General features: G+C 42.8%; 1 protein-coding gene across 4 annotated transcripts in view; it reads right to left on the reverse strand.

Annotated features, from left to right (window-relative positions):
* Window positions 1-27,500, reverse strand: part of adcy5 (adenylate cyclase 5) — a 56,384-nt gene that overhangs the window by 12,837 nt on the left and 16,047 nt on the right. For 2 of the 4 annotated variants that reach the window (XM_068736747.1, XM_068736737.1), the window contains exons 2-9: window positions 19,021-19,170; window positions 17,648-17,769; window positions 7,201-7,312; window positions 5,925-6,052; window positions 3,953-4,111; window positions 3,706-3,847; window positions 3,023-3,160; window positions 1,259-1,281 (exon numbers count right to left, since the gene is read on the reverse strand). In XM_068736747.1, coding sequence (XP_068592848.1) covers window positions 1,259-1,281; window positions 3,023-3,160; window positions 3,706-3,847; window positions 3,953-4,111; window positions 5,925-6,052; window positions 7,201-7,312; window positions 17,648-17,769; window positions 19,021-19,170 — 974 coding nt within the window. Of the gene's footprint in view, window positions 1-1,258; window positions 1,282-3,022; window positions 3,161-3,705; window positions 4,112-5,924; window positions 6,053-7,200; window positions 7,313-17,647; window positions 17,770-19,020; window positions 19,171-27,500 lie in introns of all 4 variants that reach the window. The other 2 variants (XM_068736728.1, XM_068736719.1) reach the window with 1 other exon arrangement.

Below are 27,500 nucleotides of genomic sequence, written 5' to 3' on the forward strand. Positions count from 1 at the left end.
ATTCATCTCTAATATCTGTTTTATATTCATGTGAAAACATCATCTCATCTGACTTAAAGTATTATCATTAATAGTGAAGTATTTTGAATGATGTCGGGGATCTTTACAGGTGTTCAGATACTGATACAGTAATAACAGAGTGATACATAATAACACGTGTTATAAACCAGGTTCAGGTTCACACTTCACAGTGTTCATAGAGGTGAAGAAGGTTCAACATCCAGACATCTCCTCCTCCTCATGAATACATGTGTGACATCACTCAGTAGCACAGCTCGATGACATCACAGCATGCACTTCCTGTCTGTCTGCAGGAGAAACAGGAAGTGAGCTGTAGCCTGAGGAAGTCTGTCAGCGGGACGCCAGAATAAAAGAGGAGGAAGAGGAGAGAGGAGAGAGAGAGAGAGGGAGGAGGAGGAAGAGAGAGAGAGGAGAGGAGGGAGGAGGAGGAAGAGAGAGAGGAGAGGAGGGAGGAGGAGAGGAAGAGAGAGAGAGGAGAGGAGGGAGGAGGAGAGGAAGAGAGAGAGGAGAGGAGGGAGGAGGAGAGGAAGAGAGAGAGAGGAGAGGAGGGAGGAGGAGGAAGAGAGAGAGGAGAGGAGGGAGGAGGAGAGGAAGAGAGAGAGAGGAGAGGAGGGAGGAGGAGAGGAAGAGAGAGAGAGGAGAGGAGGGAGGAGGAGGAAGAGAGAGAGGAGAGGAGGGAGGAGGAGAGGAAGAGAGAGAGAGGAGAGGAGGGAGGAGGAGGAAGAGAGAGAGGAGAGGAGGGAGGAGGAGAGGAAGAGAGAGAGAGGAGAGGAGGGAGGAGGAGAGGAAGAGAGAGAGGAGAGGAGGGAGGAGGAGAGGAAGAGAGAGAGAGGAGAGGAGGGAGGAGGAGGAAGAGAGAGAGGAGAGGAGGGAGGAGGAGAGGAAGAGAGAGAGAGGAGAGGAGGGAGGAGGAGAGGAAGAGAGAGAGAGAGGAGAGGAGGGAGGAGGAGAGGAAGAGAGAGAGAGGAGAGGAGGGAGGAGGAGAGGAAGAGAGAGAGAGGAGAGGAGGGAGGAGGAGAGGAAGAGAGAGAGAGGAGAGGAGGGAGGAGGGAGCACCATGGAGTCAGAGAGACTTCAGTGTCTCTGACTCAAAGTGATCGTTGTGTCTTCAGTGGTTAACAGTCAGTGAGGCTTTGCTTTCAGGACTCGTGTGTGTTATTGATGTCGTCTCGTTCACTCGTTCACTCATTCACTCGTTCACTCAGAGAGACGTTAGCGCTGATAAACAGTCACTCACTTGTCTTTAGGGTCTTCAAATCCCTGAAAGACAGAAAGAGAGACATGAATAAATCAACTGCAGATTAAAACGTCATCAACTTGAACTTAAAATGTATATATTTACTGTGTCCCTCCCCTTAAACATCTGAAATAAAATAAAAGACAAACATCATCATAATAATAATAATAATAGTAATTATAGTAATAATAATAATAATAATAATAGTAATAATAATAATAATAATCACGCTCATGATGGATGGTTTTAGGTTAAAGAACATCATGAGTTTGTTTCTGTATTTTAAATATGATTTTCTGATGAAGACAGAGACCGTTCTGTCCTCTGTCCTCTGTCCTCCTCCTCAGCCGCTGTCCAGAGACCGAAGACGAGGACAGAAGACGCCACGTCATCTCTCGTCAAAGACAGAATATTATCATATTCTAAATGAATTGAGTAAATAATAAATCAATAACACCCTGATCCTTAAATATGACAGTTTGCTGTTTTATTTCTTTTTAAATTAAATACTTAAGCTCTTTGAAGATCACTTTGGATTCTGAAACTTATTTAAATTTGAATTTAAATAAGATATTTTATAGACAATAAAGATAATTACTGAGTCGTGAAAAATAGATTATTGTCATCTCATAAAAGGCACAATTATAATTATATATCTACAGCAGGTCTCGCTGTGATGGCTCCATAACCTCTAAACTATTGCTACAAATCAATGTGTGTGTGTGTGTGTGTGTGTTAGTGTGTGTGTGTGTGTGTGTGTGTGTTAGTGTGTTAGTGTGTTAGTGTGTGTGTTAGTGTGTGTGTGTGTGTTAGTGTGTGTGTGTGTGTGTGTGTGTGTGTGTTAGTGTGTGTGTGTGTGTGTTAGTGTGTGTGTGTGTTAGTGTGTGTGTTAGTGTGTTAGTGTGTGTGTGTGTGTGTGTGTGTGTTAGTGTGTTGGTGTGTGTTGGTGTGTGTGTGTGTGTGTGTGTGTGTGTGTGTGTGTGTGTTGGTGTGTTGGTGTGTGTTGGTGTGTGTGTGTGTGTGTGTGTGTGTGTGTGTGTGTGTTGGTGTGTATGTATGTGTGTGTGTGTGTGTGTGTGTGTGTGTGTTAGTGTGTTGTTGGTGTGTGTGTGTGTGTGTGTGTGTGTGTGTGTTGGTGTGTATGTGTGTGTGTGTGTGTGTGTTAGTGTGTTGGTGTGTGTTGGTGTGTGTGTGTGTGTGGCTGGATGTTCACTAGGTGGCGCTCTCTTCTCAGAGCTACAGTAGAAATAACATTAAAATATGAATGAGATTACTGAGCTCAAGCTAGAGGAGGAACTGAGCTCTGAAGAAAACAAATCTAGAACTAAGAATAAAAACAGGGAAGAGGAGTAAAGTCATAACAACATAAAGTGTGTAATAAAAAGTAACTTTACATTAGTAGTGAAATAAATTAACAAAATAAATATTGAACTTCTTAAAGAGTGATGTCATCATAACTGTGTTCTTCTCACTAAACACATGTTCTAGTTCTCTACTTCTACTCATGGAGGTTCTGTTTCTACAGAGGAGCAGGACTTTTATTTTGAAGAGAAAAATCAAGACCACAGAGAGAAAAGGCCCTGAAACACCTTTGAGGGTTCAAAGGGTTAGAAGGTGGAGGTCAGGATTTAGTCGTTGTTCTGTTGTCTCCCTGAGAGCTCCTCAGAGTGAGATCAAAAGGATTATGGGTAATTAAAAAGAACGCGTCGGCTTCATGAGGACCTGGGATAAGATATTGGGGGGGGGGGGGGGGGGGCTCCTCACCATCCTCTTCATCTCCTTGGACACCTGGTTGCCGCCCAGGTGGTTGTAGAAGGGCCGGTCGGTCCAGTGGCCGCTGTTGTGGGTCACAGAGTTGGTCCTCTGCCGGTTCATCTTAGCGATCATCGCCTTCTCCTCCTTCTGCAGGAGGTACGACAACAAGACACACTTTATCTACACACACACACACACACACACACACACACTTTATCTACACACAACCAGACACACTGTATCTACACACAGACACACACACACACTTTATCTACACAGAGACACACTGTATCTATGAATCAACTAATAAACTAATAAAGTGATAAAGTGATAAAGTTGTTATTTCCTCCACTTTTGACCCGTTCTTAATATTCTAAACAGAGACCAACACGTGTTCCTAGAGCTGCATGTATTAATATTCTTAAATGATGAATTAAATGAATGAGCTTCAGAGGAAGAGGACCTAGCAGCTCCAGAGTCAGACGTAGATAGATCTTAAAAGAGGAGAGAAGATTGGACAGATGATCATCAGGAGCACAGAGACGTGACTCTGGAGGATGAACGTGATTACATGTGTTTGTCACGTGGAGCTATGCTGCCCCCTGGTGGATACAGGTCAAAGCACGCAGCTTCACACAGCGCCGAGGAGCCTTCGGCTGAGCTCTGGGCTCCAGACACAGAGGAGGACCTACCCTCTTCTGACTGCAGCCCACGATGAGGTAGGTTTCTATGTTGTGCGTCTTCAGGTAGGCGTTTCGTTCCCCCCCTTCTCCCAGCTCCACGTCGTAGTCCCCGTTCAGGTAGTTCAGAGTGGCCTTGGTGATGTGGATGCGCCTGAGGTGACAAACACACACACACACACACACACACACATGTTCAGACACGTTCAACACATCTACAGCGCTGCCGTCAAACGGACCAGGTTCTGGAGCCACGGACCCGGCCTGGCCCCCGGCCTCCATCTGATTGGCCAGAGTGACGTCGTTGGACCAGACGTCGAACTGCCACTTCCTGAGTCCCAGCACGCCGCAGTGGACCCGGCCGCTGTGGATGCCCACTCGCATGTTCACGTTCACCCCGGTCACCTCGCGCACCAGCCTGCAGGACGAGCACAGGAGACACGACGGCGTGAAGGTTCTACAGGACCACCGGGGAACAAACCACCTTCTAGAGATCACACAGGGAACGCTTCAGGTCTCTGAACTGAACCGATAAAAGAAGGAACCATCAGTCATGTTACTGATCAACGAATGAACGAATGAACAGCACACCTGAGCAAACATGAGAGTTTATGCAGAAGTGTTTTGAATAGTTATTAGTTTATTGTTAACAGTTCTCAAGACTTTTCTTGTTGTTTTTTTTCATGGAAACACGTTTGTTCGATGTTCACATGATTGTTTTGTGGGAGAAGAATTCCTTTAAGTCTCATTGTTTTCAGTTTTTAAAGATTTTAACGTAAAAATTAAGTTGATTTTACACAGATTTCATGTTCCTCATCATCAAACAGTTTACAGTAAACTTCGTCTTGAAAACTGTGAAAGTGGAAATTTAAAAAGCTTCTGTTTAAGCTGTGAATCCATTAATACACTCATAAACTCATACACTCCTGCAGTGTAACAGGTATTTAAAGAATGCTGTTTCCTTGTTTTAACATGGTTGTTATTTAGTTCTGAATATTAAAAGCTTTCCTTGAGTATCGAGGTCTTAGTCTGTAGACTCAGATGAACACAGAGGCAGCCTCTGGTGTCTAACCAGGCTGACAGCAGCTGTTACCGATCAGACGGGTGACCCGAGTGGACCAGAACAGTCCTCACTGCCTCAGCCGTGTAGTCCTGGTTAGATCACAGCTGGATAACGCTGAGACTCACTGCTGTGACTGAAGACCACCTCTGAGTTCATCCCTCTGCTTTTACATGTTTCATTTCACTGTCGCAGCGCCCTGCTGGACCTCAGCTTTCTCAAGAACAGTTCATCCAAACAACGTCCCGCTCGACTCGACCCGTCCTCGGGTTCTGATTAACTCAGCCGACGAGTTTGACGTCAATCGGCTGAACGGTTGTTGAGAAAATCAAAGAACCGACGTACAGACTTTTAGTTAGTAGCAGATACTTTAAGGGCTAGGCTAGCTGTTTCCCCCTGTTTACAGTCTTTGTGCTAAGCTAAGCTAGCAGGCGGCTAGCTGTGGCTTCATATTTACTGTACGGACATGACAGTGGAATCAGTGTTCTGGTTTAAATCCAGAGCTTCGCGTCTTAAAGCTGCATTCTCTCTAGTGTCCATCAGGGGGCGACTCCTCTGGTTGTATAGAAGTCTAGTCTAAAATGACTCTACTTCTCTCTTGATTTATTCCCTCAGTAAGATAAGAGATCATTAAAACGTAGTAGTGTTTGGATGTGAAAGTATCCCTTTAACAAGTGACGTCATTTATTACAATTCCCACAGCCTGTAAATAATTCCCACGATTCATAAAACTGCATCTGGAAATCATCTGTCCAGAGGTTTTTCCCACCGACCGACCTGCTGCTCCAACATCTCTATCCTTCTTGTTTTACTGCAGCCTCCCGTTAGAGGGGAACACCAACTAAATCAAGAAGTCCAGAGTGGTGTTCCCATGGTCGGGGAAAGTTCACTCCGTGTGTGTGTGTGAGCTAGTCTTTTTAAAAACCAGAGACCACCGGGGGGGCGGGACCAGCAAACAACACCAAAATGTAAAAATACTGGCCTGCAAAATATTCTGTATTAAACTAAAGCTACTATTAGATATTTTATTGAGTTTCCTTTTAGTGAAATGCTCCGAGAGGATTTGAGTTCCCTCTGGTAAACTGATAAAGGGCTTTTATTGTGAAAGGTGAGAAGGGAAGCAGTGGATCTGGCCCGTTGTTCCTTTGTCAAGGTTGATGGTAGAACTTACGAGATGGCCTCGATCATGTCCATCCCCATCTCCACGCAGCAGTGGGCGTGGTCGGCCCGGGCCTCCGGCAGCCCGGACACACAGTAGTAGCAGTCCCCCAGGATCTTGATCCTCAGACAGTGGTTCTCCTGAACGAAGAACAAGAACACCGACGCATTACCTCCCCAGGACACAGTGAACTGTACAGCTTGATCCATCCACACCAGGAGGCAACCTCTGGTTCTTCAGAGCTTCATGTGTTAAAGCTGCATTCTCTCTAGTGTCCACCAGGGGGCGACTCCTCTGGTTGTATAGAAGTCTAGTCTAAAATGACTCTACTTCTCTCTTGATTTATTCCCTCAGTAAACATTGTAAACATGAGTTTATGGTCTCAATCTCTAGTTTACAGTCTTCTTCAATACAGCATGATGTTCATTTAGTACATTATGCTCCATTTAGAGTCACACACACCCGTCAATCAAACTAGTCTGATTTGTTCGGTTGAATTTAACGACGTTAAGGAAGAGAACATCTGTTGAAACATGAGAGCTTTTACAATCACAACTTTGCTTGTTTAAAAGAATTTACTCCACAATTTATTTTAGAAGTTACGCACACACACATGAACACGCTCGTGTGTGTGTGTGTGTGTGTGTGTGTGTGTCTGTAGGGCTTGGGAGAAGGCTGTGTCTCATGACAGCCACCTGAGTATCTCTGTAGCACATGGCTCTGGGAAAATACAAAAAGACCCACTGTGTAAAGAGGACAGTGTGTGTGTGTGTGTGTGTGTGTGTGTGTGTGTGTGTTAGTGTGTGTGTGTGTGTGTGTGTGTGTGTGTGTGTGTGTGTGTGTGTGTGTGTGTGTGTGTGTGTGTGTGTGTGTGTGTGTGTGATACACAGACACAAGGCACATCTGGCGTGGACATAAAAGTGTTGATTCTGCTTTACGACGCCCGTTTAACTCATGGATATTGATGAGCCCGTCAGCTTTTCATGAACACGTGTCACATGTTGATCATTAGCTGCACAAACAATGAAGCTTCTGGATCAATATTCATGAAGCTGCTTCAGATTATTAATAAACGTGCTGCTAACAGTCTCTGGCTGCAGGACGTTGACGACAGATATTGTGGAGCTCTGTGCACAAGTCTGTATTCATGCTAGCATGGGCTGATGTTCACACCAACAAGGAACATACGTTCTCTACCAAACAAAGCCCAGTGTGTGGCCTTCACACACAGCATGCATGTGTGTGTGTGTGTGTGTGTGTGTGTGTGTGTGTGTGTGTGCGTCCTTACCGCTGCCAGCTTGTCAAAGCGGGCGAAGAGTTCGTTGAGCGTCATCACGAGCTCCTGCGCTGTGCACTGGGAGGCCAGGCTGGTGAAACCTTTGATGTCTGCAAACAAGATGCTGCAGAGACACAAAGACACAAAGACACGAGAGACAGGATTCAAACTTCATCTCCGTTTTAAGAATGTGACCTGAAACTCATGGGGGCTTCAGATCAAGATGCAGTTATGCTTCTCCAGAGACGCACATAAACATCTTTGCAAACATGCACAGAAAGAAGTGGACACAATGAATGAAGTAGGGAGAGTCCGCTATGTAGCTATGCTAAGCTAGCTGTGTGCACACCAGCATACGTGCAGTTCAGAGCAGAGTTCTAGTCTTATTCTACAGTCGCCATCTTGTTTTTTTGCAACCAGTGAACAGGAAGTGACCATATCAGGACTGAGGAGGAGTGACGTAGAGACGCCGTATACGTCTCTGGTGGAGACCTGTCAATCACTGTGTAGCCCCGCCCCTAAATCATCCCCTCTTTATGGTCTGTGTGACTCTAAATGGAGCATAATGTACTAAATGAACATCATGCTGTATTGAAGAAGACTGTAAACTAGAGATTGAGACCATAAACTCATGTTTACAATGTTTACTGAGGGAATAAATCAAGAGAGAAGTAGAGTCATTTTAGACTAGACTTCTATACAACCAGAGGAGTCGCCCCCTGGTGGACACTAGAGAGAATGCAGCTTTAACACGTGAAGCTCTGACTTCACTCTTCAGAAGCGGAGGTTGCCTCCTGCTTTAAATACAGGGACTTGTTCCAGGTGGCTGATTAGATGACCCGGGTCAAGATGCCCCACTGAAGCCCCTGATGGAGATGGAAGCTGTGAGATCGCGGTTGAAGCGTCTTTGAGCAGCCAGGTGTAAATGGAACATGATGCCTGTAACCTGGTGATGACGGTACTTGATACAGCATGTTTGTGCTCATGAGGTCCTGGCAGAATGCAGAGAGTGTGTTCCAGAGACTTAATACATTTGCGACTTCTCTTCCCTGAGAACACGGTAAGCTGATACAGCAAAGCTTGTTGTGGGTGTTTTTTTTGTGATGGAGGCTTTTTCATTACTCAGACGATGTCACCGGGGCTGAGCCCCTCCCCTCAGAAGGAAGCGAGGACAAAGAGCGCCGTCAGGTAGAGAGCACTCAGCGGTGATTCACATTCAATCCACTCGTACTGCCCCCAATCACAAATCTGCCTCTGAGGGTTTAAAATCTGAACATCCCATAAACGACTTGTCTCTGTACTGTGGCCTTGAGGGGGGGGGGGGGGGGGGGGGGTCGACCTCATGCACACTCACTCACAGTTAAAAAGAAGCTGGTTCCTGAAGCATCAGAACCTTCTACCGCTCACCGTCACGTCCCTCGCTCTGCATGTCTCCCCTCAATAAGCGCATCTATTCTCTGCTCACCGATTGGCTCCCGAGGCTGAAACATGTGACGGGCGTCACGCGGTCAGAAGGCAGCGCCGTGCCGTGTGTCTTCAGCCGCTGGACGTCCTGTTTGACACCGTTTGACTCAGCTCTTTGTGGGATCCCCCAGTGATCAAACACACTTTAAATAACCGTCTTCCTCTCTTTTTCTCTGCCCTCCTCCTCCCTTTAGTTATGTACTTCTGTGTGTGTGTGTGTGTGTGTGTGTGTGTGTGTGTGTGTGTGTGTGTATTTATAGGGATATTTGTGTATTAATGTGTAGATTGAAATGTGTCCCACTACCTAACCTCATTCGACACCCCTCACTCACCCAAATAACTGGATCACACATAAGATAGAGACGCCGTATACGTCTCTGGTAGAGACCTGTCAATCACTGTGTAGCCCCGCCCCTAAATCATCCCCTGCTTTATGGTGTGTTTGACTCTAAATGTTTCATAATGTACTAAATGAACATCATGCTGTATTGAAGAAGACTGTAAACTAGAGATTGAGACCATAAACTCATGTTTACAATGTTTACTGAGGGAATAAATCAAGAGAGAAGTAGAGTCATTTTAGACTAGACTTCTATACAACCAGAGGAGTCGCCCCCTGGTGGACACTAGAGAGAAGTAGAGTCATTTTAGACTAGACTTCTATACAACCAGAGGAGTCGCCCCCTGGTGGACACTAGAGAGAATGCAGCTTTAACACGTGAAGCTCTGACTTCACTCTTTAAATCTGGAGGTTGCCTCCTGGAACTCCTGCACAGCTGGTTTATAAACCCCCAGATTAACAGAACCATCAGAAACTGTCCAGAGATGAACAGTGTACCATGTAGAAGTGTCTTTCTGAGTCAGTAAAAACACAAACTATAAATAAACAAAAGGTTTTTAGACCAAACAAGCTCACATGAATCTCACAGGGCTGTTTCCAGGAACACGGTGTGTTAGTACATGTGTGGGCAGGAGCTGTTTATGTTCGCATGTAATAAGTAAAGTGTGAGTTCTGCGTCGTCTGAGGCAGAGTTCTTCCTCTTGGCTGCCCACATGTCAAGAGCACTAACGTCTTCTAATGAACCTGGCTCTTCAAGATGCCTAAATTCCCTCAATTTGGATCTCAGGCTGAAAAGGATTAAGAGTCCCCACTCTGGGGTACACATTTCTGAGAATAATTGATTGTTTTCCGTGAACCGTTGCATGGGAGGCCGAGTGAAACCAGACACTTGGCCGACGTGTCTGAGCTTTAGAGACGGGCTTTTCACTGGGTGGAAGCGGAGACGGTGGAACGAGAGAAATGAAAGGATGGAGGAAGGAGAGGAAGGACGTGTGGACGCAGTAATGAGGGATTCTGGACTTTCAAAAATGGTCTTTCGTTCATCTCAAAGACGGCTGTTCACACACAGCCTCGTTTACGTATTTTAAAGGCGACATATGGTGCTCATTTTCAGGTTCATTCTTGTATTTAGGGTTGCTACTCGAACATGTTTTCATGCTTTAATGTTCAAAAAACACATTAGTTTTCTCACACTGTCTGTCTGAATATACGTGTATTCAGCCTCTGTCTGAAACGCTCTGTTTTAGGGCCTGTCTCTTTAAGAGGAGACACCACAGCTGATTGACTAACGGAGATCACGATGAAACGTCCACCGTTTATAACGACACTAAGGCAACTCTTTTTGTATTATACATTTTCTGTGTTTATTGTAATGTACGTTTAAATATGCAAATGAGGCATTATCTTATTAATGATGTGCTAATTGTTATACATTTCCAGAACACAAATGTGAACATTGGATAAAGTCAGGTTCAAAATTCTTCTTCATCTAAGACATCTCTTTGTATCACTCTATAAATCAGAAAACACTGTCAACATGTCCTCCATGTTGTTATTAATAAGTGTATAAATGAGTGTGTGAGTGGTGTGTGGACAAAGCCCTCTGTAGAAAGCTTCAGCACACAGAGAGGAATGAAGGTGTGAAGTTTGGTGGATGTCAGAACTACTGAAGTATATATATATATATATATATATATATATATATATATATATATATATATATATATATATATATATATATATGGATATTTTTGCAGCGTGAAAAGCCGGACTCTGTTTTTATGAAGACGCCATTACTGGTCACAGAGACCTGGTGTCTTTGAAGGGTTCCCGTGGCGATGAGTCACTCGTTAGTACGCATCATTAAACCCTGGAAGAGGCTGCAGAGCAGATCCTGGACCGAGACTAACAGGAGGGACGAGAGATTATAAGACATTGTGTTATTTGAATGACATAAATGAAAGCTTGGTTAGCGTGCATTCAAGTTCTCTGAACCCTCGAGGATCGAAAGCAATCGTCTTTTACCAACTGATAACTATTGTGAAAATACGAACGCCTCGGAGATAAATCTACGATTCTGTTTATATTTTGGATGAAAGAACTTTTCATGAACCATGCGGTGGGTTTGTACTGGTTTTAAGTTGTGTGTAGGGTGAGAACATTCATGTGACTTTATCAAGTTATTAAAAGGATTCTGTGACACTGATTCCTTCTGTTGGTGCTGCTGGTCTCACACTCACAATGAGAGCTTTGTCTGTAGGGGGGACTTCCTGATCCAGCCGCGGGACGCTAGCAATAACTACATCGTTGTCATGTAAATAATACAGGAACAATCAAAGCCAGACCAGCATTCATCGTAAGGGACTTCCTCTTAAACCTTTCATTTAGGCGGACCACCACAGAAGAAGAGTGAGTGTGAAGAAGACTGTAAACTTAAGACTGAGACCATAAACTCATGTTTACAATGTTTACTGAGGGAATAAATCAAGAGAGAAGTAGAGTCATTTTAGACTAGACTTCTATACAACCAGAGGAGTCGCCCCCTGCTGGACACTAGAGAGAATGCAGCTTTAAGACCTCATGAGCACAGCTGAGGGTCTGAACCCAGCCGGACTGGTGAATGAAGAGCTTTGTCTTCTGGTTCCTCTTCACACCCACATCACCGAACCTCCTGTCCGTCTCACGCTCCACTGTACCCTCACTGGTGAACAAGACCCCGATGAGCTGCCTCGCTTTAGGGCCAGTGGCTCACTCCAGACCTGGAGGGTGCGGCCTATCGTCTTCCGGCAGAGAACCGCGGACCTTCGCTCGGCTGCAAACTGCCGCATTGCGTGGCGGAGGTCACGGTCTGATGGAGCCAATAGACACTATAACAATATTCATTTTTTAGACATTATAGTGGCAAACTACACTCTGTCACCAGAGGTAAGCGGTGGTCTCGTCTTCACTCGTGTATAAAGCAGACATCAACCACCACCAGTGATTTGTGTGTTGTGTGTTTTCTGAGCTTGTTGCTGCAGGCTCACTGATCCTCAGGTCAGGCTTCAACACAACAGCCTTTTGTAACACACACACACACACACACACACACACACACACACACACACACACACGCACTAAAGCCATGTGCTGTTGCTGCACAGTGTCAACTCCTGTCCGGTGAGAGCAGGAAGAACAAAGGTACGGTCACTTCCCTTCTAATTCATGGGATGTTCTTTCAATGCGGTTCTCTTCAGGGTGCCGCCGGCCTTCATACGTTGTTCTGTCTGAGAATATTTCACAAACGCTCACAGGGTGGGTGGGGGGGGGGTGCAGCACCATCACAAACATCCGCCCCAAAAGCCCTTCCTGCATAACGCTTTAGTCAGCACCCATTGTGGCCTCTCTGCTTGAAGCCACAGGACCTCATATAGTCTAGAGGACAAACACAGGTGGGGATGCTTCAGTCTCAGGGGGAGGTGGAGCAGAAGTGGACCTCACTAAATGATCTGCAATGGAAGCTGCTGTGCCTTTAAAAGTAAAATGATGCAAACAAGTGACAGGTTTACCTCTAAACACTGTCATATTACGTTTGGATGTTCCAAATTAGGCCTTTTTCCAAATATGGCATTTTCTTTGGTTAAAGCTAGGGTTGGTAACGTTGAGAAACTAGTAAGAGAACACTTGATTTTAAACATTACAGTGTTGCCAATTCTTTCACAATAAAATGATCCAGCAGCACGAAGTCCAGAAGTCTTTAAATCTGGTGAGAAAGACGGCAAGACGGCAACGCTGAGAGTCCATCTCTTCAGGTCCAGACGTCAACATCCGGTTCTTTAAAGGTCTTCAGAGCTTCACGTCTTAAAGCTGCATTCTCTCTAGTGTCCACCAGGGGGCGACTCCTCTGGTTGTATAGAAGTCTAGTCTAAAATGACTCTACTTCTCTCTTGATTTATTCCCTCAGTAAACATTGTAAACATGAGTTTATGGTCTCAATCTCTAGTTTACAGTCTTCTTCAATACAGCATGATGTTCATTTAGTACATTATGCTCCATTTAGAGTCAAACAGACCATAAAGAGGGGATGCTTTAGGGGCGGGGCTACACAGTGATTGACAGGTCTCTACAGAGACGTATACGGCGTCTCTACGTCACGGCTTCACTTGGTTATACCAGAGGTTGCCGTCTGGTTTAACAATTTTTGCATGAAGCAGAAACATTCAACTCTTCAGATACTACTTGTACCTTTATGTCACATAATTATGAGCTCTAGTCTCTGTTGTTGACAGGCAGAAGGGTGGAAACGTACAGACTCTAATGCATATCTGCTGCAGCATCAAGCGACCCCCCCGGCTCCCCTCTCACTCTTCAGCTGTAGCAGTGGGAAGCTGTCACTTCTCTTCCTGTTGTTACTCAGCCTCTCAGCAGAGCCCCAATTACCAGAAGTCACTGCCCGCTCCCCGACAGGCCCGGTCACACCTGGTTAGCTACCCATTAACCACACACTCATGACCACAGACAGAATTCAGCAGAGCTTAGCGGATACAGCTAATGGGCCGCCTACTCCCCTGTGAGTCACGGAAAAAATCTACAGCAGGACAATTTACAGTTCCAAACCAACACCTCGCCGTCTTTTTTTACTTTTGTGTTTTGTTTGTTTGCTGGAGCTGGAGACGCAGGTTTGTCTCTTCTGCTCATGTGAAGACGTTACCCTTTACAAAAGAAGAAGAGACAAAGATGCATTTCCAGCTCCAGCAAACAAGCAATTCAGATTACTGAACAGGCCTAACAGGCAAAACCCACGGGACCAAAAACTCACAAGACAACTACAAAGAGACACACAAAATGACTACAAAGAGACACAAAACAACTACAAAGAGACACACAAAATGACTACAAAGAGACACAAAACAACTACAAAGAGACACAAAATGACTACAAAGAGACACAAAACAACTACAAAGAGACACAAAATGACTACAAGGACTCACAAAACAACTACAAAGAGACACAAAACAACTACAAAGAGACACAAAATGACTACAATGACTCACAAAACAACTACAAAGAGACACAAAATGACTACAAGGACTCACAAAACAAACGGATACAAAATGAGCAAAAAAAGAGACAAACTCACACCAAAAAAAGAGGCTGAACAAATGTAAAGTGTGTGTGTCTAGCTTCTGTGTGGGAGAGGTGGCCTGTTGTTCCATAATCCATCCACAGTTCCAGCTGTAGTCATGAACTGATCCACTTTGAACCAACACAACCTTCTTGGCCTCTTAATTGCACACAACTCAACGTTATTGTCATAATTGTTTATCGTCCGTGTGCGCCCACTCATTCATGAACGTCTTCACTGCCCAAACAATCTGCACTCTCAACCGAGCTGACGTTTCTCAAGAGGATAACTCCTGTTGTTGATCACGTTATAGTGACGATAAAGACCGGCGTACGTGACCTGATGCTTTAACCCCGGAGGATGTAAAGGGACCGCATCACAGCGATAACGGGCTTCAATAGCACCTATTATGTGTCGCGGTTTGGGCTTCCACCTGACTGTGACGGCTACGGGCCATAAACACTCTCCCTGCACAGTTTGAGATTTGAGCTGCTGCTCCACACACACACACACACACACACACACACACACACACACACACACACACACACACACGGTCATAACAACTCTGTTTCCTTGTTGCTCCACAGGGTGGTGCCAAACCAAACCAAAGCTTGTTAAACTGCAGCTGTCCTCTTAAAGTGTTGAGTTCAGATTCTGTGAAGTCTCTCATCAACACACACTCAGTACCAGGTGAGGCAGCAGTGGAGCAGTGACTGTGTGTCATGAATAGTCTGGTGTGTTTGTAGAGATCAGAGAGAACAGCTTCAGTTCACATCATGAAGGTAAAGAGGTGAACACATTATTAATATAACATTTAAACTGATGTAGATTCTTTGAGGAGTCTAAAATACGTAGTACACAGCAGTACATTACTTTGCTGGTACTCTGGTACTCCTGTGTGTTCTCTACTATAGTAATACTACAGTAATAACAATGGAGTATGTCACACTACCACACTTCTAAACATCACTACTAATCTCTTCAATGGTGAACTGCTGGTTTAAAGTCCACATTCTCATTCTTTTTTAAAGATGACAACGTTACATCACACTCTGAACGGTTAATACTTCTGAACGTGGAGACAATAAAATAAATACTCTGGGAAAATACCATGCAGCCTATCGTCATGGCAACGCCTGCACTTCTCCCTCCTCCGCTGCTGGTGGGCGGCGGCCTGCACCAGTCAGGATTAACCTGGATTAAACCACGGTTCAGTCTACACTTCTGTTGCAGCAACATTTTATAAACGTCGTCGTTGTTGAACATTTCTTCAACACGTGTGTGAACTGTTTGCCGCACACACACACACACACACACACACACACACACACACACACACAGTGTTAAACTAAGTAGGTCTTTCTTTAACACGGGGTGCACACGAGGGCATTCATTTATTTGAATTCAGATTGAATATGATCCAGACCAGGAAGATCACTGAAAATAGTTATAAATGCATGTTATAAATGTTATGTTATAAATGCATGTTATACATGTTATAAATGTTATTTTATAAATGTTGTGTTATAAATGCATGTTATAAATATTATGCTATAAATGCATGTTATAAATGTTATGTTATAAATGCATGTTATAAATATTATGCTATAAATGCATGTTATAAATGTTATGTTATAAATGCATGTTATAAATGTTATGTTATAAATGTTATGTTATAAATGTTATGTTATAAATGCATGTTATAAATGTTATGTTATAAATGTTATATTATAAATGCATGTTATAAATGTTATGTTATAAATGCATGTTATACATGTTGTTATAAATGTTATGTTATAAATGCATGTTATAAATGTTATGTTATAAATGTTGTGTTATAAATGCATGTTATAAATATTATGCTATAAATGCATGTTATAAATGTTATAAATGTTATGTTATAAATGCATGTTATAAATGTTATAAATGTTATGTTATAAATGCATGTTATAAATGTTATGTTATAAATGCATGTTATAAATGTTATGTTGTAAATGCATGTTATAAATGTTATAAATGTTATGTTATAAATGCATGTTATAAATGTTATGTTATAAATGCATGTTATAAATGTTATAAATGTTATGTTATAAATGCATGTTATAAATGTTATGTTATAAATGCATGTTATAAATGTTATAAATGTTATGTTATAAGTGTTGTGTTATAAATGTTGTGTTATAAATGCATGTTATAAATGTTATGTTATAAATGTTGTGTTATAAATGCATGTTATAAATGTTATAAATGTTACGTTATCAATGCATGTTATAAATGTTATAAATGTTATGTTATAAATGTTGTGTTATAAATGTTGTGTTATAAATGCATGTTATAAATGTTATAAATGTTGTGTTATAACTGCATGTTATAAATGTTGTGTTATAAATGTTGTGTTATAACTGCATGTTATAAATGTTATAAATGTTATGTTATAAATGTTGTTATAAATGTTGTGTTATAAATGCATGTTATAAATGTTGTTATAACTGCATGTTATAAATGTGTTATAAATGTTGTGTTATAACTGCATGTTATAAATGTTATGTTATAAATGTTGTGTTATAAATGCATGTTATAAATGTTATAAATGTTGTGTTATAACTGCATGTTATAAATGTTGTGTTATAAATGTTGTGTTATAACTGCATGTTATAAATGTTATAAATGTTATGTTATAAATGTTGTGTTATAAATGTTGTTATAACTGCATGTTATAAATGTTATAAATGCATGTTATAAATGTTGTGTTATAAATGTTGTTATAAATGCATGTTATAAATGTTGTTATAAATGCATGTTATAAATGTGTTATAAAGGTTGTGTTATAACTGCATGGCAGACCAGCCCTGTCACTCACTTTTAATTACATTTGTTTAGAATTTTCTGAATCGGATTCAGCAGCAGCTTAAAAACTCTAAATCATGGTATGAGTCACTGGAGCACATTAATGTTTTTATGAGCTAATATACTTCTTTATACAAAAGCCTCTCTGTTTTGTTTCAGGCGTTCTCTCGGGGCGTCTTTTTGCTCCCGTCAAATTTTTCTCTCTGTGGCCTCGTACTTTCAACTGCAATATAAAAGTCCTGCTCCTCTATAGAAGCAGAACAATCATGGCTGGAGAGAACTCAAATTGAATTTCTTTGAGATTCTTTTTTACAAAAATTGGAAGGTTTCACAGATTTTTTGTTAAGTGACTGCCGGTCTCAGATGAATCAATCATGACTTCATAGTTGCTCTGAGGAGCTCACAACTTAATGTTTCTACACAATCTGTTTACTTCAAACTGTTTATTTGTGGCAAGATTCTAAATGAGACATGTAGAATAAAATGTTTTTAAGGAAATATCACAATTTTAAGCTTCGTTTTTGCTGCTTTTTTGGACAGACGTGTTCATCACAAATGATGTGTTCAAGGACCGTTGGAAAGAAGAAAATCTTACGATAATTAGTTTGTTTACAGCCTCTGTCTGTAATAAACGGTGTAGTTTTGTAGTTTTTTAGTTACTCTTGTGTGTGTGTGTGTGTGTGTGTGTGTGTGTGAGGTACCTGACGTTGTCGTGCTTCTGGATGTAGATCTTGTGAAACATCATGTCCTCCTGCTTGGCGTTGATGTCGGCTTTCATCTCCATGGCAACGTGGCGGGGAAGCACCGACAGCAGAAGACGTTCCTGCAGGAAAGCGTGGGACGTAATAAGTGCAAGGTAAGTTAAGAGGTGGAGGCTGTGTGTGTGTGTGTGTGTGTGTGTGGGGTGTGTGTGTGTGTGTGTGTGTGTGTGTGTGTGTGTGTGTGTGTGTGTGTGTGTGTGTGTGTGAGAGGGGAGGAGGCAGCGTGACTAACACCCTTCAGTGAAATTAAATACATATCAAAGCGATTCTTATGACATGAATGAATCTTATAAACACATGAATGCAATTTGCATATACAAATTACATTTTTTCTCCATCATTTTAAAATGTTAAATATCCACATATAAGCTGCACGAACGTTCTCAATCTTTTTGTGAATGGGGAACCAGCTGTCCCAGCTTACGTTTCCGACTCTAGAAAAGTTTCTCGGATGTGAAGATCTGCTGCTTTTCTTTTCTTTTCATACGATAGGAAACTGCATATTAGAGCCGTCACAATAACTACTTTGTTGAACGATATGTTGTCCCAAAAACAGCATTATTGTCATTTTAATAACATTTTATGCCACAGATGTAGTGATAATATGAAAGCATAATAACGCACATTCACTCTTTCAAAGACCAAGTAATACATCTGTCTTTATCTCAAATATAGAATACTTTGTTAAAAAAGCATTTTACTGCACACTCTTTCAGAGCATCTTTTAGGGTTAAAAGTATCAAAAGGTTCTTGGTCGAACCACCTGTTGGTTCTAGATGAGACCCTTGGAGTTATTTAGGGGTTTTCAGCAAAGACCCCTGGGTGAGTTCTAGATGACAAACTTTCAAGTAATCAATGGTTCTCTGTAGAACCCCCTGGGTGAGTTCTAGATGAGACCTTTGAAGTATTAAAAAGGTTCTTGGTAAAAACTCCTGTGGGTTCTAGGTGAGACCCTTGGAGTAATTAAGGGTTCTAGGTCGAGCCCCCTGGTTCAGTTTCAGATGAAAAGCTTGGACTATAGAACCCCCTGTGTGGATGTCTGTAGGTACCCTTAGAAGGTGGAAAGGTTCTGCATAGATCCTCCAGAGGGGGTTCTGGGTGGAACCATTGAAGCCCAGAAGGGTTCTTTGTACGACAGAGGATGAATCCACCACAAACAGTCTTCAGAGACACATTTTCTTTCCTACAGGAAGCTAGAATTCAAAAGCCTCCAGTGAAGTAGTCCTTTCAAAGACTTCATTTGATCCGATCACCTCGGTTCCGGTCGCTTCCTCCTCTCCGTCTCCAGCCACCGTGAACCTCTGAGCTCTCACCTGCTGCTGGTTCTCTCTCTGGGAGTGGAGGCGGGCCTGAATGCACTCCCTGGTCTCCTGGAAGGCCTGCCTCTGGGAGCCCTCGGCGGGGTAATGGGTGCACACTCCCACGATGTTGGTGCAGGAGAAGATCAGCACGTTGGACACTATCTGTGGAGGACGGTGAGACAGAACGAGTTAGAACCCAAGGACGGAGCACATGTATATCTTTAATATACATCGATATTGTGATATGAGACTAGATATCAAACCAAATAAACAGGCTGACGTTCTGTCACAACAGGTGAACACAGAACAATATGTGCGCAGGTGTTTATGGATCTGGGGCAAGAACGTGAACATTGATGTTAGTTTTGGTTCTACATTTGGAGCCTCAGGTAGGTCTTTGAAAATGTTTTGCTGCGACAGCAGAGCAGCAAGAGGAAGGTTCTCTGTAGAACCCCTTGGGTGGGTTCTAGATGAGACCCTTGGGATATAAAAGAACTTTTCAGTAGAACCAACCGGGTGGGCTGTAGATGAAACCCTTAGTATATTAAAAGGTTCTAGATGAGACCCTTGAAATATTAAAGGGTTCTAGTCAGAACTCCTTGGGTGGGTTCCTGGCGTCACCCTTAGAAAATGGAAAGCTTCCGGATAGATCCTAGGTTCTGGGCGGAACCATCGCACCACTGAAGGGTTCTCTGTAAAACCTCTCATTGGTGGTTCCAGGTGGAACCTTTGACAGATGGTTCTAGGTGTAACCCTTCATGTTGGGTTCTAGGTAGAACACTCCCAAAAAGATTTTTACCAGAAACCAAAACGTTTCTAAAAAGAGGACAAGCCAAAGAACCCGATATGGTTCTAGTTAGCATCATTATTTCTGAGAAAGTGCTTTCAAAATAAGGCTAGATCGTTCAAACTGTTGGGTTTTCTGTGTGAGTGCTGACGTACTTGAGGGGCTGGAGAACCCTCTCTTTGCACACTAAAATCTAAAAAGGTGTCATAGACGCCGTTCAGGTCTTAATCAAACAGCTCGCAGGCTGTCATGAGTCCACCTCACCAGAGCTAAAGCAGACCGGTCTCCATTCAGCGGCAGCCACACAGTGAGCCCGGGGCCGGGCATTCTTTCCACAGAGCCGTCTAATGGGCTGAATCAGCCAGCTGAATCACATTCACACCACGGGCCTCTCTGTTGCCGGAACAAACTGAACAAACACAGCATGTCTTTATCAAGTAAAAGAGAAAGAAAAAGCCTTTAGCAGGGCTCCAAGCTAAAAAAAACAACAACACAACACTCAGAGGGGAGGAGTGACTGGCGGACGACTGAGGAAGTGAGGCACGACCGAGGAAAATAAAGAAACGAGGTGTGAGACAGGGAGAGGGAGGTGAATTTAGAAAAGGTTACTCTTTGCTATTTTCTCATGAAGCTGAACTGGACTGAATAGAAACACCATGACAAGAGGCAGCGAAGCAGAGGTCTATGTTCTGTATTATTGGCTGCTTGAATACATATTTTCATAGATTATTCCTACAGTTCAGCCCTAGAGACTTTTGTCAAGGACCTGAACATTCATTGGCAGAAAAAAGGAGGGAGCGCTCATTACCATTAACAGTGAGAAGTTTATAGTCTTTACAGGCTATAAAGACGGCCTGTACACCTGTATGAATGAGCGCAGACTGCTCATCAGAAGAGGACGTAGTCGTCGTGACGTCACTCGTTGATTTGTGGACTGATGTTCTGAAGCCTCGAGTTCGGCGTTTTGGCCGTCGCCATCTTGTTTTTTATCAACCAGTGAACAGGAAGTGACCATATCTGGACTGAGGAGGAGTGACGTAGAGACCTGTCAATCAGCGTGTAGCCCCGCCCCTAAAGCATCCCCTCTTTATGGTGTGTTTGACTCTAAATGGAGCATAATGTACTAAATGAACATCATGCTGTATTGAAGAAGACTGTAAACTAGAGATTGAGACCATAAACTCATGTTTACAATGTTTACTGAGGGAATAAATCAAGAGAGAAGTAGAGTCATTTTAGACTAGACTTCTATACAACCAGAGGAGTCGCCCCCTGGTGGACACTAGAGAGAATGCAGCTTTAACACATGAAGCTTTGGCTTCACTCGTCAGATTCCCGCCTGGTTTGGAGCCAATATATGTGAGAATCAATGAGCCGCTGATGCTGAATGAAATCAGCTGACGCTGCCAGAACAACAAGCAATGTTCCACGATCGATTTGCAACAACTTTCCACAAACAGAAACTATGAAAGGTTATATGATTACAGATATTTCATGTACATTTGGCGGGAGCCTGACTGCTCTGCTGTGAACGTGTGAGCGGATTCAATACCATGAAAACCAAAGTGAGGAAACACAGAGTCCGGCTTGAAACTGTCCGAATCTGACATTTAAAGGTGGGTTCCCGCTACCATACGGAGGAGTCATCCAGCCGGCTGCAGCTGCACACGGCGGCCTCGAAGCATCCCGCCCCCACACTGCCATGGAAACGGCATGCATCAGATAAAGTCTTTCAACAGGTCAATACAAATATTCCCCAGCAGCAGCCTTATTCTATTAATACTCACCCACGCCTTATTTGGAAAACCTATGGGCTTTTCCTCACCGCGGAGGGAACGTGAGAGCAGAAAGAAAACACAGCCGCCGTATTTCAATACAGAGATCTTCCTCAGGTTACCAACACAGAGATCTATCAGACACAGCTGATGATGAATCACTCAACGTCTTCTTCTCTCTACAGAGAGCATCCGGGAAGATCAGCTCCTCTGGTGATTCATGCCTAAAGAACAATATCTAGCTTATTTTAAAACGTAACTTAAATACTAATATATGTGTAGAAGAAGTAATAACACGGTAATGACTGCTACTGGTGTCATTACCTCGGCTACCTGTAACATTAAGGACCTGTAACGTCCGATGAGTGAGATGAAGCAGCCTTCTGTTGCTTGATATAGCCTTAAGAAAAGGTACCAACTTTTAACTGATTTCATCTTTTTCTAACAACTATTATTGAACATTCAAATGAAATAGTATCTCTCTAGCTAGCTCTGGCTCATTTACGTTGAGGTAATGTTGATAATTATGCACCGTCTCTGGTAAATGAATAAATAAGAAAGAACACGAGGGAAACTCATTCTCACAAAAAGCTAAATTCAGCTTTTAAGTCCCAGAAGGTCGGAGAAACCGAGACGCCCGGAGCAAACTGCTGCACATGACGATGATAGGCAAACAGCTCGATTCCCTCCGAGGAGAGATGTGACGCTACACTCAAGGTAGAAAACAGAAGACAGAGCGTCTGCCTGATGGCTCCCCCACAGGGCGTTCACTCTTTACTCCTGTGTTTGTCCTCGTTTCTAATATCAGAGCTTTATTGAAGCCGCGGCAGCAATCAGCAAATAAACATCTGCAGGCCTCAACACAGCGCCCTCATTATGTGTCTACGATGAGCACAGGGATCAATCAATCACCTATATATGTGTATATATACTGTATGTGTGTATATATATGTATATATAGAGCGCCTTTTAAAGGAATCAACTTAAAAAGCTCTACAAATGATTGACAAGATGACGACAAGAGGAAAATGAGAGCGAATGCAATCAAATGAAGTTAAAACAAAGGGAAAATAAAATAAAGATAAAAGAAATTAATTCAAATTCAAATAAAACTAAATAAAAAAATAGATAAAAATGATTTAAATTAAATTAATCATTGCAAAGTAAAATTCGAGAGAAAATAAATAAGAAATCGAGCAAAGAAAGAAAGAATGCAATGCCAAATATATATATACTGAAATTGTTAAAAAATATATTTATATACATTATTTTTGTGATATTCATCTCAATTATGTAACCCAGCTCTAATGTTAGGACATTAGTAATTATCAAACAGACATTATGTAGACCATAATGCAATGTTACCATCAACTGTCTACAGTTTGAAAAACAATAAATAAAATGTATTTTTCCAAACAGTTTGTGCCAGAAGTCCAAACACTGACCTCATTATCTCCTGTACAGAAACATGGATCCATTAACAGCCATTTCAAAGAAGGCTGGAGCTACAAGGGTCTAATGTGTGTTTCTTTATTTCACCTATATATATATATATATATATATATATATATATATAGCAATGACAGTAACCATGGAAGTGGCCAGTCCGACATTATTTTAGTGGCTGATTAATAATTGCCAGCAGAGACCATAAAACAGCAGAGCAGGACATCACAGGTGTCAATATTTACCCAGCAGTCTGTGTTTCTGTCTCCCACACCTCTGCAGGGATTGTTAGATCTCCTCACGGCGCTCAGCTTCTCTCCGTCTGAGCTCCCGACACGCTTCCAACACACGTCTCACTCATTCTCTGAGAGATGGACAACAGGGTGTCTGAGGAGGACTGGTGGCCAACATCCAGCCCACACAACCAAACCAATCCAGACCAATCCAGACCACAACTAAACCAATCCAGACCAGACCAATCCAGACCAAAACCAAACCAATCCAGACAAAACCAAACCAATCCAGACCAAAACCAAACCAATCCAGACCACACAACCAAACCAATCCAGACCAGACCAATCCAGACCACAACCAAACCAACCCAGACCAGACCAGACCAATCCAGACCAAAACCAAACCAATCCAGACCACACAACCAAACCAATCCAGACCAGACCAATCCAGACCACAACCAAACCAACCAAGACCAGACCAGACCAATCCAGACCAAAACCAAACCAATCCAGACCAGACCAAACCAATCCAGACCACACAACCAAACCAATCCAGACCAGACCAGACCAATCCAGACCAAAACCAAACCAATCCAGACCAAACCAATCCAGACCACAACCAAACCAATCCAGACCACAACCAAACCAACCCAGACCAGACCAGACCAATCCAGACCAAAACCAAACCAATCCAGACCAAACCAATCCAGACCAAAACCAAACCAATCCAGACCAAAACCAAACCAAACCAGACCAGACCCCACTGTGTTAATGCAACATTTTGTATTTCTGCTGACACATCTTGCCGTAGAGAGATGATGTTTGTATCCTGGTCCTCCAGCAGGATTAGGAGGACGCACGATGGGACACATCTCTGCAGCCTGCAGAGGACAGTAAATCAATTCAATTCAACAGCCCAGTATTTATTTATTTGTTTACATATTTTGCAGGGACAATGCACACCAATCAACATTGAAACTGTAAGTGAGCCAGAGTTAGCCAGAGAGGCTAGCTTTCATCTGCTGTCCCCAAATCAGAGGGCTTTACAATCTGTCCAACATGTGACAGTCTCTGTCCTCGGACCATCGTCCCCTTTAACGGGGAAAGAAAGGAAGAAACCTCAAGGAGAAATGCTAAATGTGATGCAGATTCCACAGCTGGTTGCATTAATGCGCTCTTAAAGGTGAGCAAAAGGTTAGAGAAGCAGGTTTGGGACCTGAAATTCCCCGATTCAATCTTCAACCACCCCTCCCTCTGTACCACCGCGGAGGTGTCCTTGAACAAGACAACAATCTGAGTCCAAAACACAGCAGAGGCGGTAGAGCCAGCAGGAAGTCAAACACAAAGTTTGCAAAAATAAAAAACATTTCTTTCTACAGGAAAGTCTTCTAAATGTACATCAAAAATAAGCAACGCTACAGGAAGCTTAGGAAAGAAAACGTGTCAACCTTCTTTTTCAAAATGGAAGTCCTCAAAGATGGCTTTGTAAATGGTTTAAATAAATAAAACATGCTTTAATTCATGCATGTTGTTGTTGTGTTCTAGAAAATCTAAACCTACAAAGCTCCAATCTGAGCATGTGGTGAACATTCCTGTGACAGAGCAGTGGACAGGAAGTTGATGACCTAAAAGGGCATTTTGTTCTGAATCAAAGTAGAAGTATTCACTCCCACACAGAGCACCGCTACCAAGCAGCTCCATGGTCAGTTTGAGGAACATCACTGCGTTAATGATGCATTAGTGCAGCTCGTTAGAAGCAGTGCAGAGCCTGTAGTTAACCACCGCATCAGTGCAATGACTGAATGAAGAAATATGAAGGAAATTAGAAAATACATGGAAACGCTTTCGTTTTGAAATCAAAACTACTGCGATGGAAAGATCACAACTTGCTGGAGGGGAAAGCATGAACTTTATGTAAAGCTAAAATTCGAGGACAGAAATAAGCAGGCCTCTGTCAGCGGAGCTCTTCTGGCCTGTTGGTAAGAACTGCAGCGCTGTGTCGGCCCCATTTCTTTTACTTTTACTTCTGATTAGATTATTCAATTGATTACAAGTGTACAAGAGCACACTGAGGCACATTGTGTGCTTTGAGGAGAAAAGCAGGTCATGTGCTTCATGCTGATTACTGAGAGCAGCCCTCTTTCTGCAGGCCAATGTACAAGGAGGCGAAAGTCTCTCACGTGAAAGCCTGCAGCTGTTTGTTGCCGGATTTTTACCTCGAAAGCGGTCAGCTGCTTCATTAATGCCTTGGTAACATGCGGGACCAAAACCGGAGGATCAGTGTGCATGAACCACAGAACAGCTTCTGTGTTTGAAACATGTTTCATATCGCAATCCCCCATAAGACTGCTATTATTAGACTCCTGTGTGCTGGGAGGGCAAAGTGCACTCTGCTCTACATTACATTAAAGGTAAATTAAATCACCAGGAGTCAGCTGCGTTACTCGTATTAACAGGAGGATGTGAATATGTACAGTGAGTAGCAGGCTGGGCTCATTCACTCATTCATCAGCCAGCCATGAACAAAGACAGTGTTGCTTTCATGAAACACAGATATGTGCTTCACTAATAGATGCATATATTATACATATATACTCACGCTTGTTTCTATGGATGTTTGCATGTTGTATTGAAACACGATCATGCACTCGCCATCATTTAACATGAATGCCGTCAACGACATACAAGCAGACTGTATTCGTGGTGAGTGTGAGTCAGTTTTTCCGTTCCTGTAATCTTCTCCAGGAACGATTTAAGAGCATTTCATTCAGTTTGAGCCACGAGAAGCAGTTTCCTCAGTCCTGTGACTTTGGTGCGTTTGTGTGAAAACTAGTTCCAAACTTGGATCCACCACAGAACTGTGGTCAAAGGGTTCAGTACAAGCGAGATCTGATGCTGTTATTTATTGATTAGCGCAGCGTTAAAGGGGTGCAGTGTTGAATATCTGGCCAATAGGGGGCAGTGCTTCAGCTCTACTACTGGCTCATTACAATCTACATTTACAGTCATCAGTTATTAGATAAAAGTCAACTACTAACAAACAGCAGGGAGAGAGAACATTCAACCAAGCTGTTAAAACGCAAAATAACTATTTTATTATCTGCGCATATTGTTCACGTTAGCCATCTGTGTGTTTACTGAGATACTAACCGGGGCTGTATGATTGGTACAGCTTTGATAGTCTGATTATTGGATTAAATCCAGGCAGCACCCTCCGGTTCTTTAAAGTTCTTCAAAGCTTCATGTGTTAAAGCTGCATTCTCTCTAGTGTCCAGCAGGGGGCGACTCCTCTGGTTGTATAGAAGTCTAGTCTAAAATGACTCTACTTCTCTCTAGTGTCCACCAGGGGGCGACTCCTCTGGTTGTATAGAAGTCTAGTCTAAAATGACTCTACTTCTCTCTTGATTTATTCCCTCAGTAAACATTGTAAACATGAGTTTATGGTCTCAATCTCTAGTTTACAGTCTTCTTCAATACAGCATGATGTTCATTTAGTACATTATGCTCCATTTAGAGTCAAACAGACCATAAAGCAGGAGATGCTTTAGGGGCGAGGCTACACACTGATTGACAGGTCTCTACCAGAGACGTATACGGCGTCTCTACGTCACTCCACAGTCCAGATGTGGTCACTTCCTGTTCACTGGTTGCAAAAAACAAGATGGCGACGGCCGTAATCCAAGATGGCGACGGCGAAATTGTCGAACTCAAGGCTTCAAAACGTCAGAGCACAAACCAACGGGTGACGATGACTACGCCCACTTCTTATAAACAGTTTATAATTAAATCCAAAGAGGCAGAAACAAAAAAACGAGAACTCATATTTCTATCTCTCGTATTTCTCGTTTCTGACACTTTGGATTTAATCCAGCAAACAAATTATCATTTGTAAACATAGATGTATTATTGTATTATTATGTATTACTGACAATATCGGTCCTCTCATGTTGGACTGACTGGATGCTACAGCGACTCACTGTCGCCTCTCCAGGTTACAAGTGGTACTACAAAGACAGGACAGGCTAGCTGGTTAACATGCTAACATCACTAGAAAGATGAATCTGCCTTCGGTATTACTCCGTATTCCCCTTTTCAACAACTAACAAACTCAAGTATCTGATCCCATCAGAATGCCCTAAATGTCCCAACTTGCTGACATCTCAACAGCCTAAAGCACCAAACTAAATCTATTGTTCCGAAACAACACGTGAAGGAGAAGCACTTTAACAGAGTTTGGCTTTGACTGAGAAC

Source organism: Cebidichthys violaceus, unplaced genomic scaffold (genome assembly GCF_023349555.1).
Source record: "Cebidichthys violaceus isolate CVI_PGR_0920_01 unplaced genomic scaffold, fCebVio1.0.p SCAF_11, whole genome shotgun sequence".
Lineage (NCBI taxonomy): Eukaryota > Metazoa > Chordata > Actinopteri > Perciformes > Stichaeidae > Cebidichthys > Cebidichthys violaceus.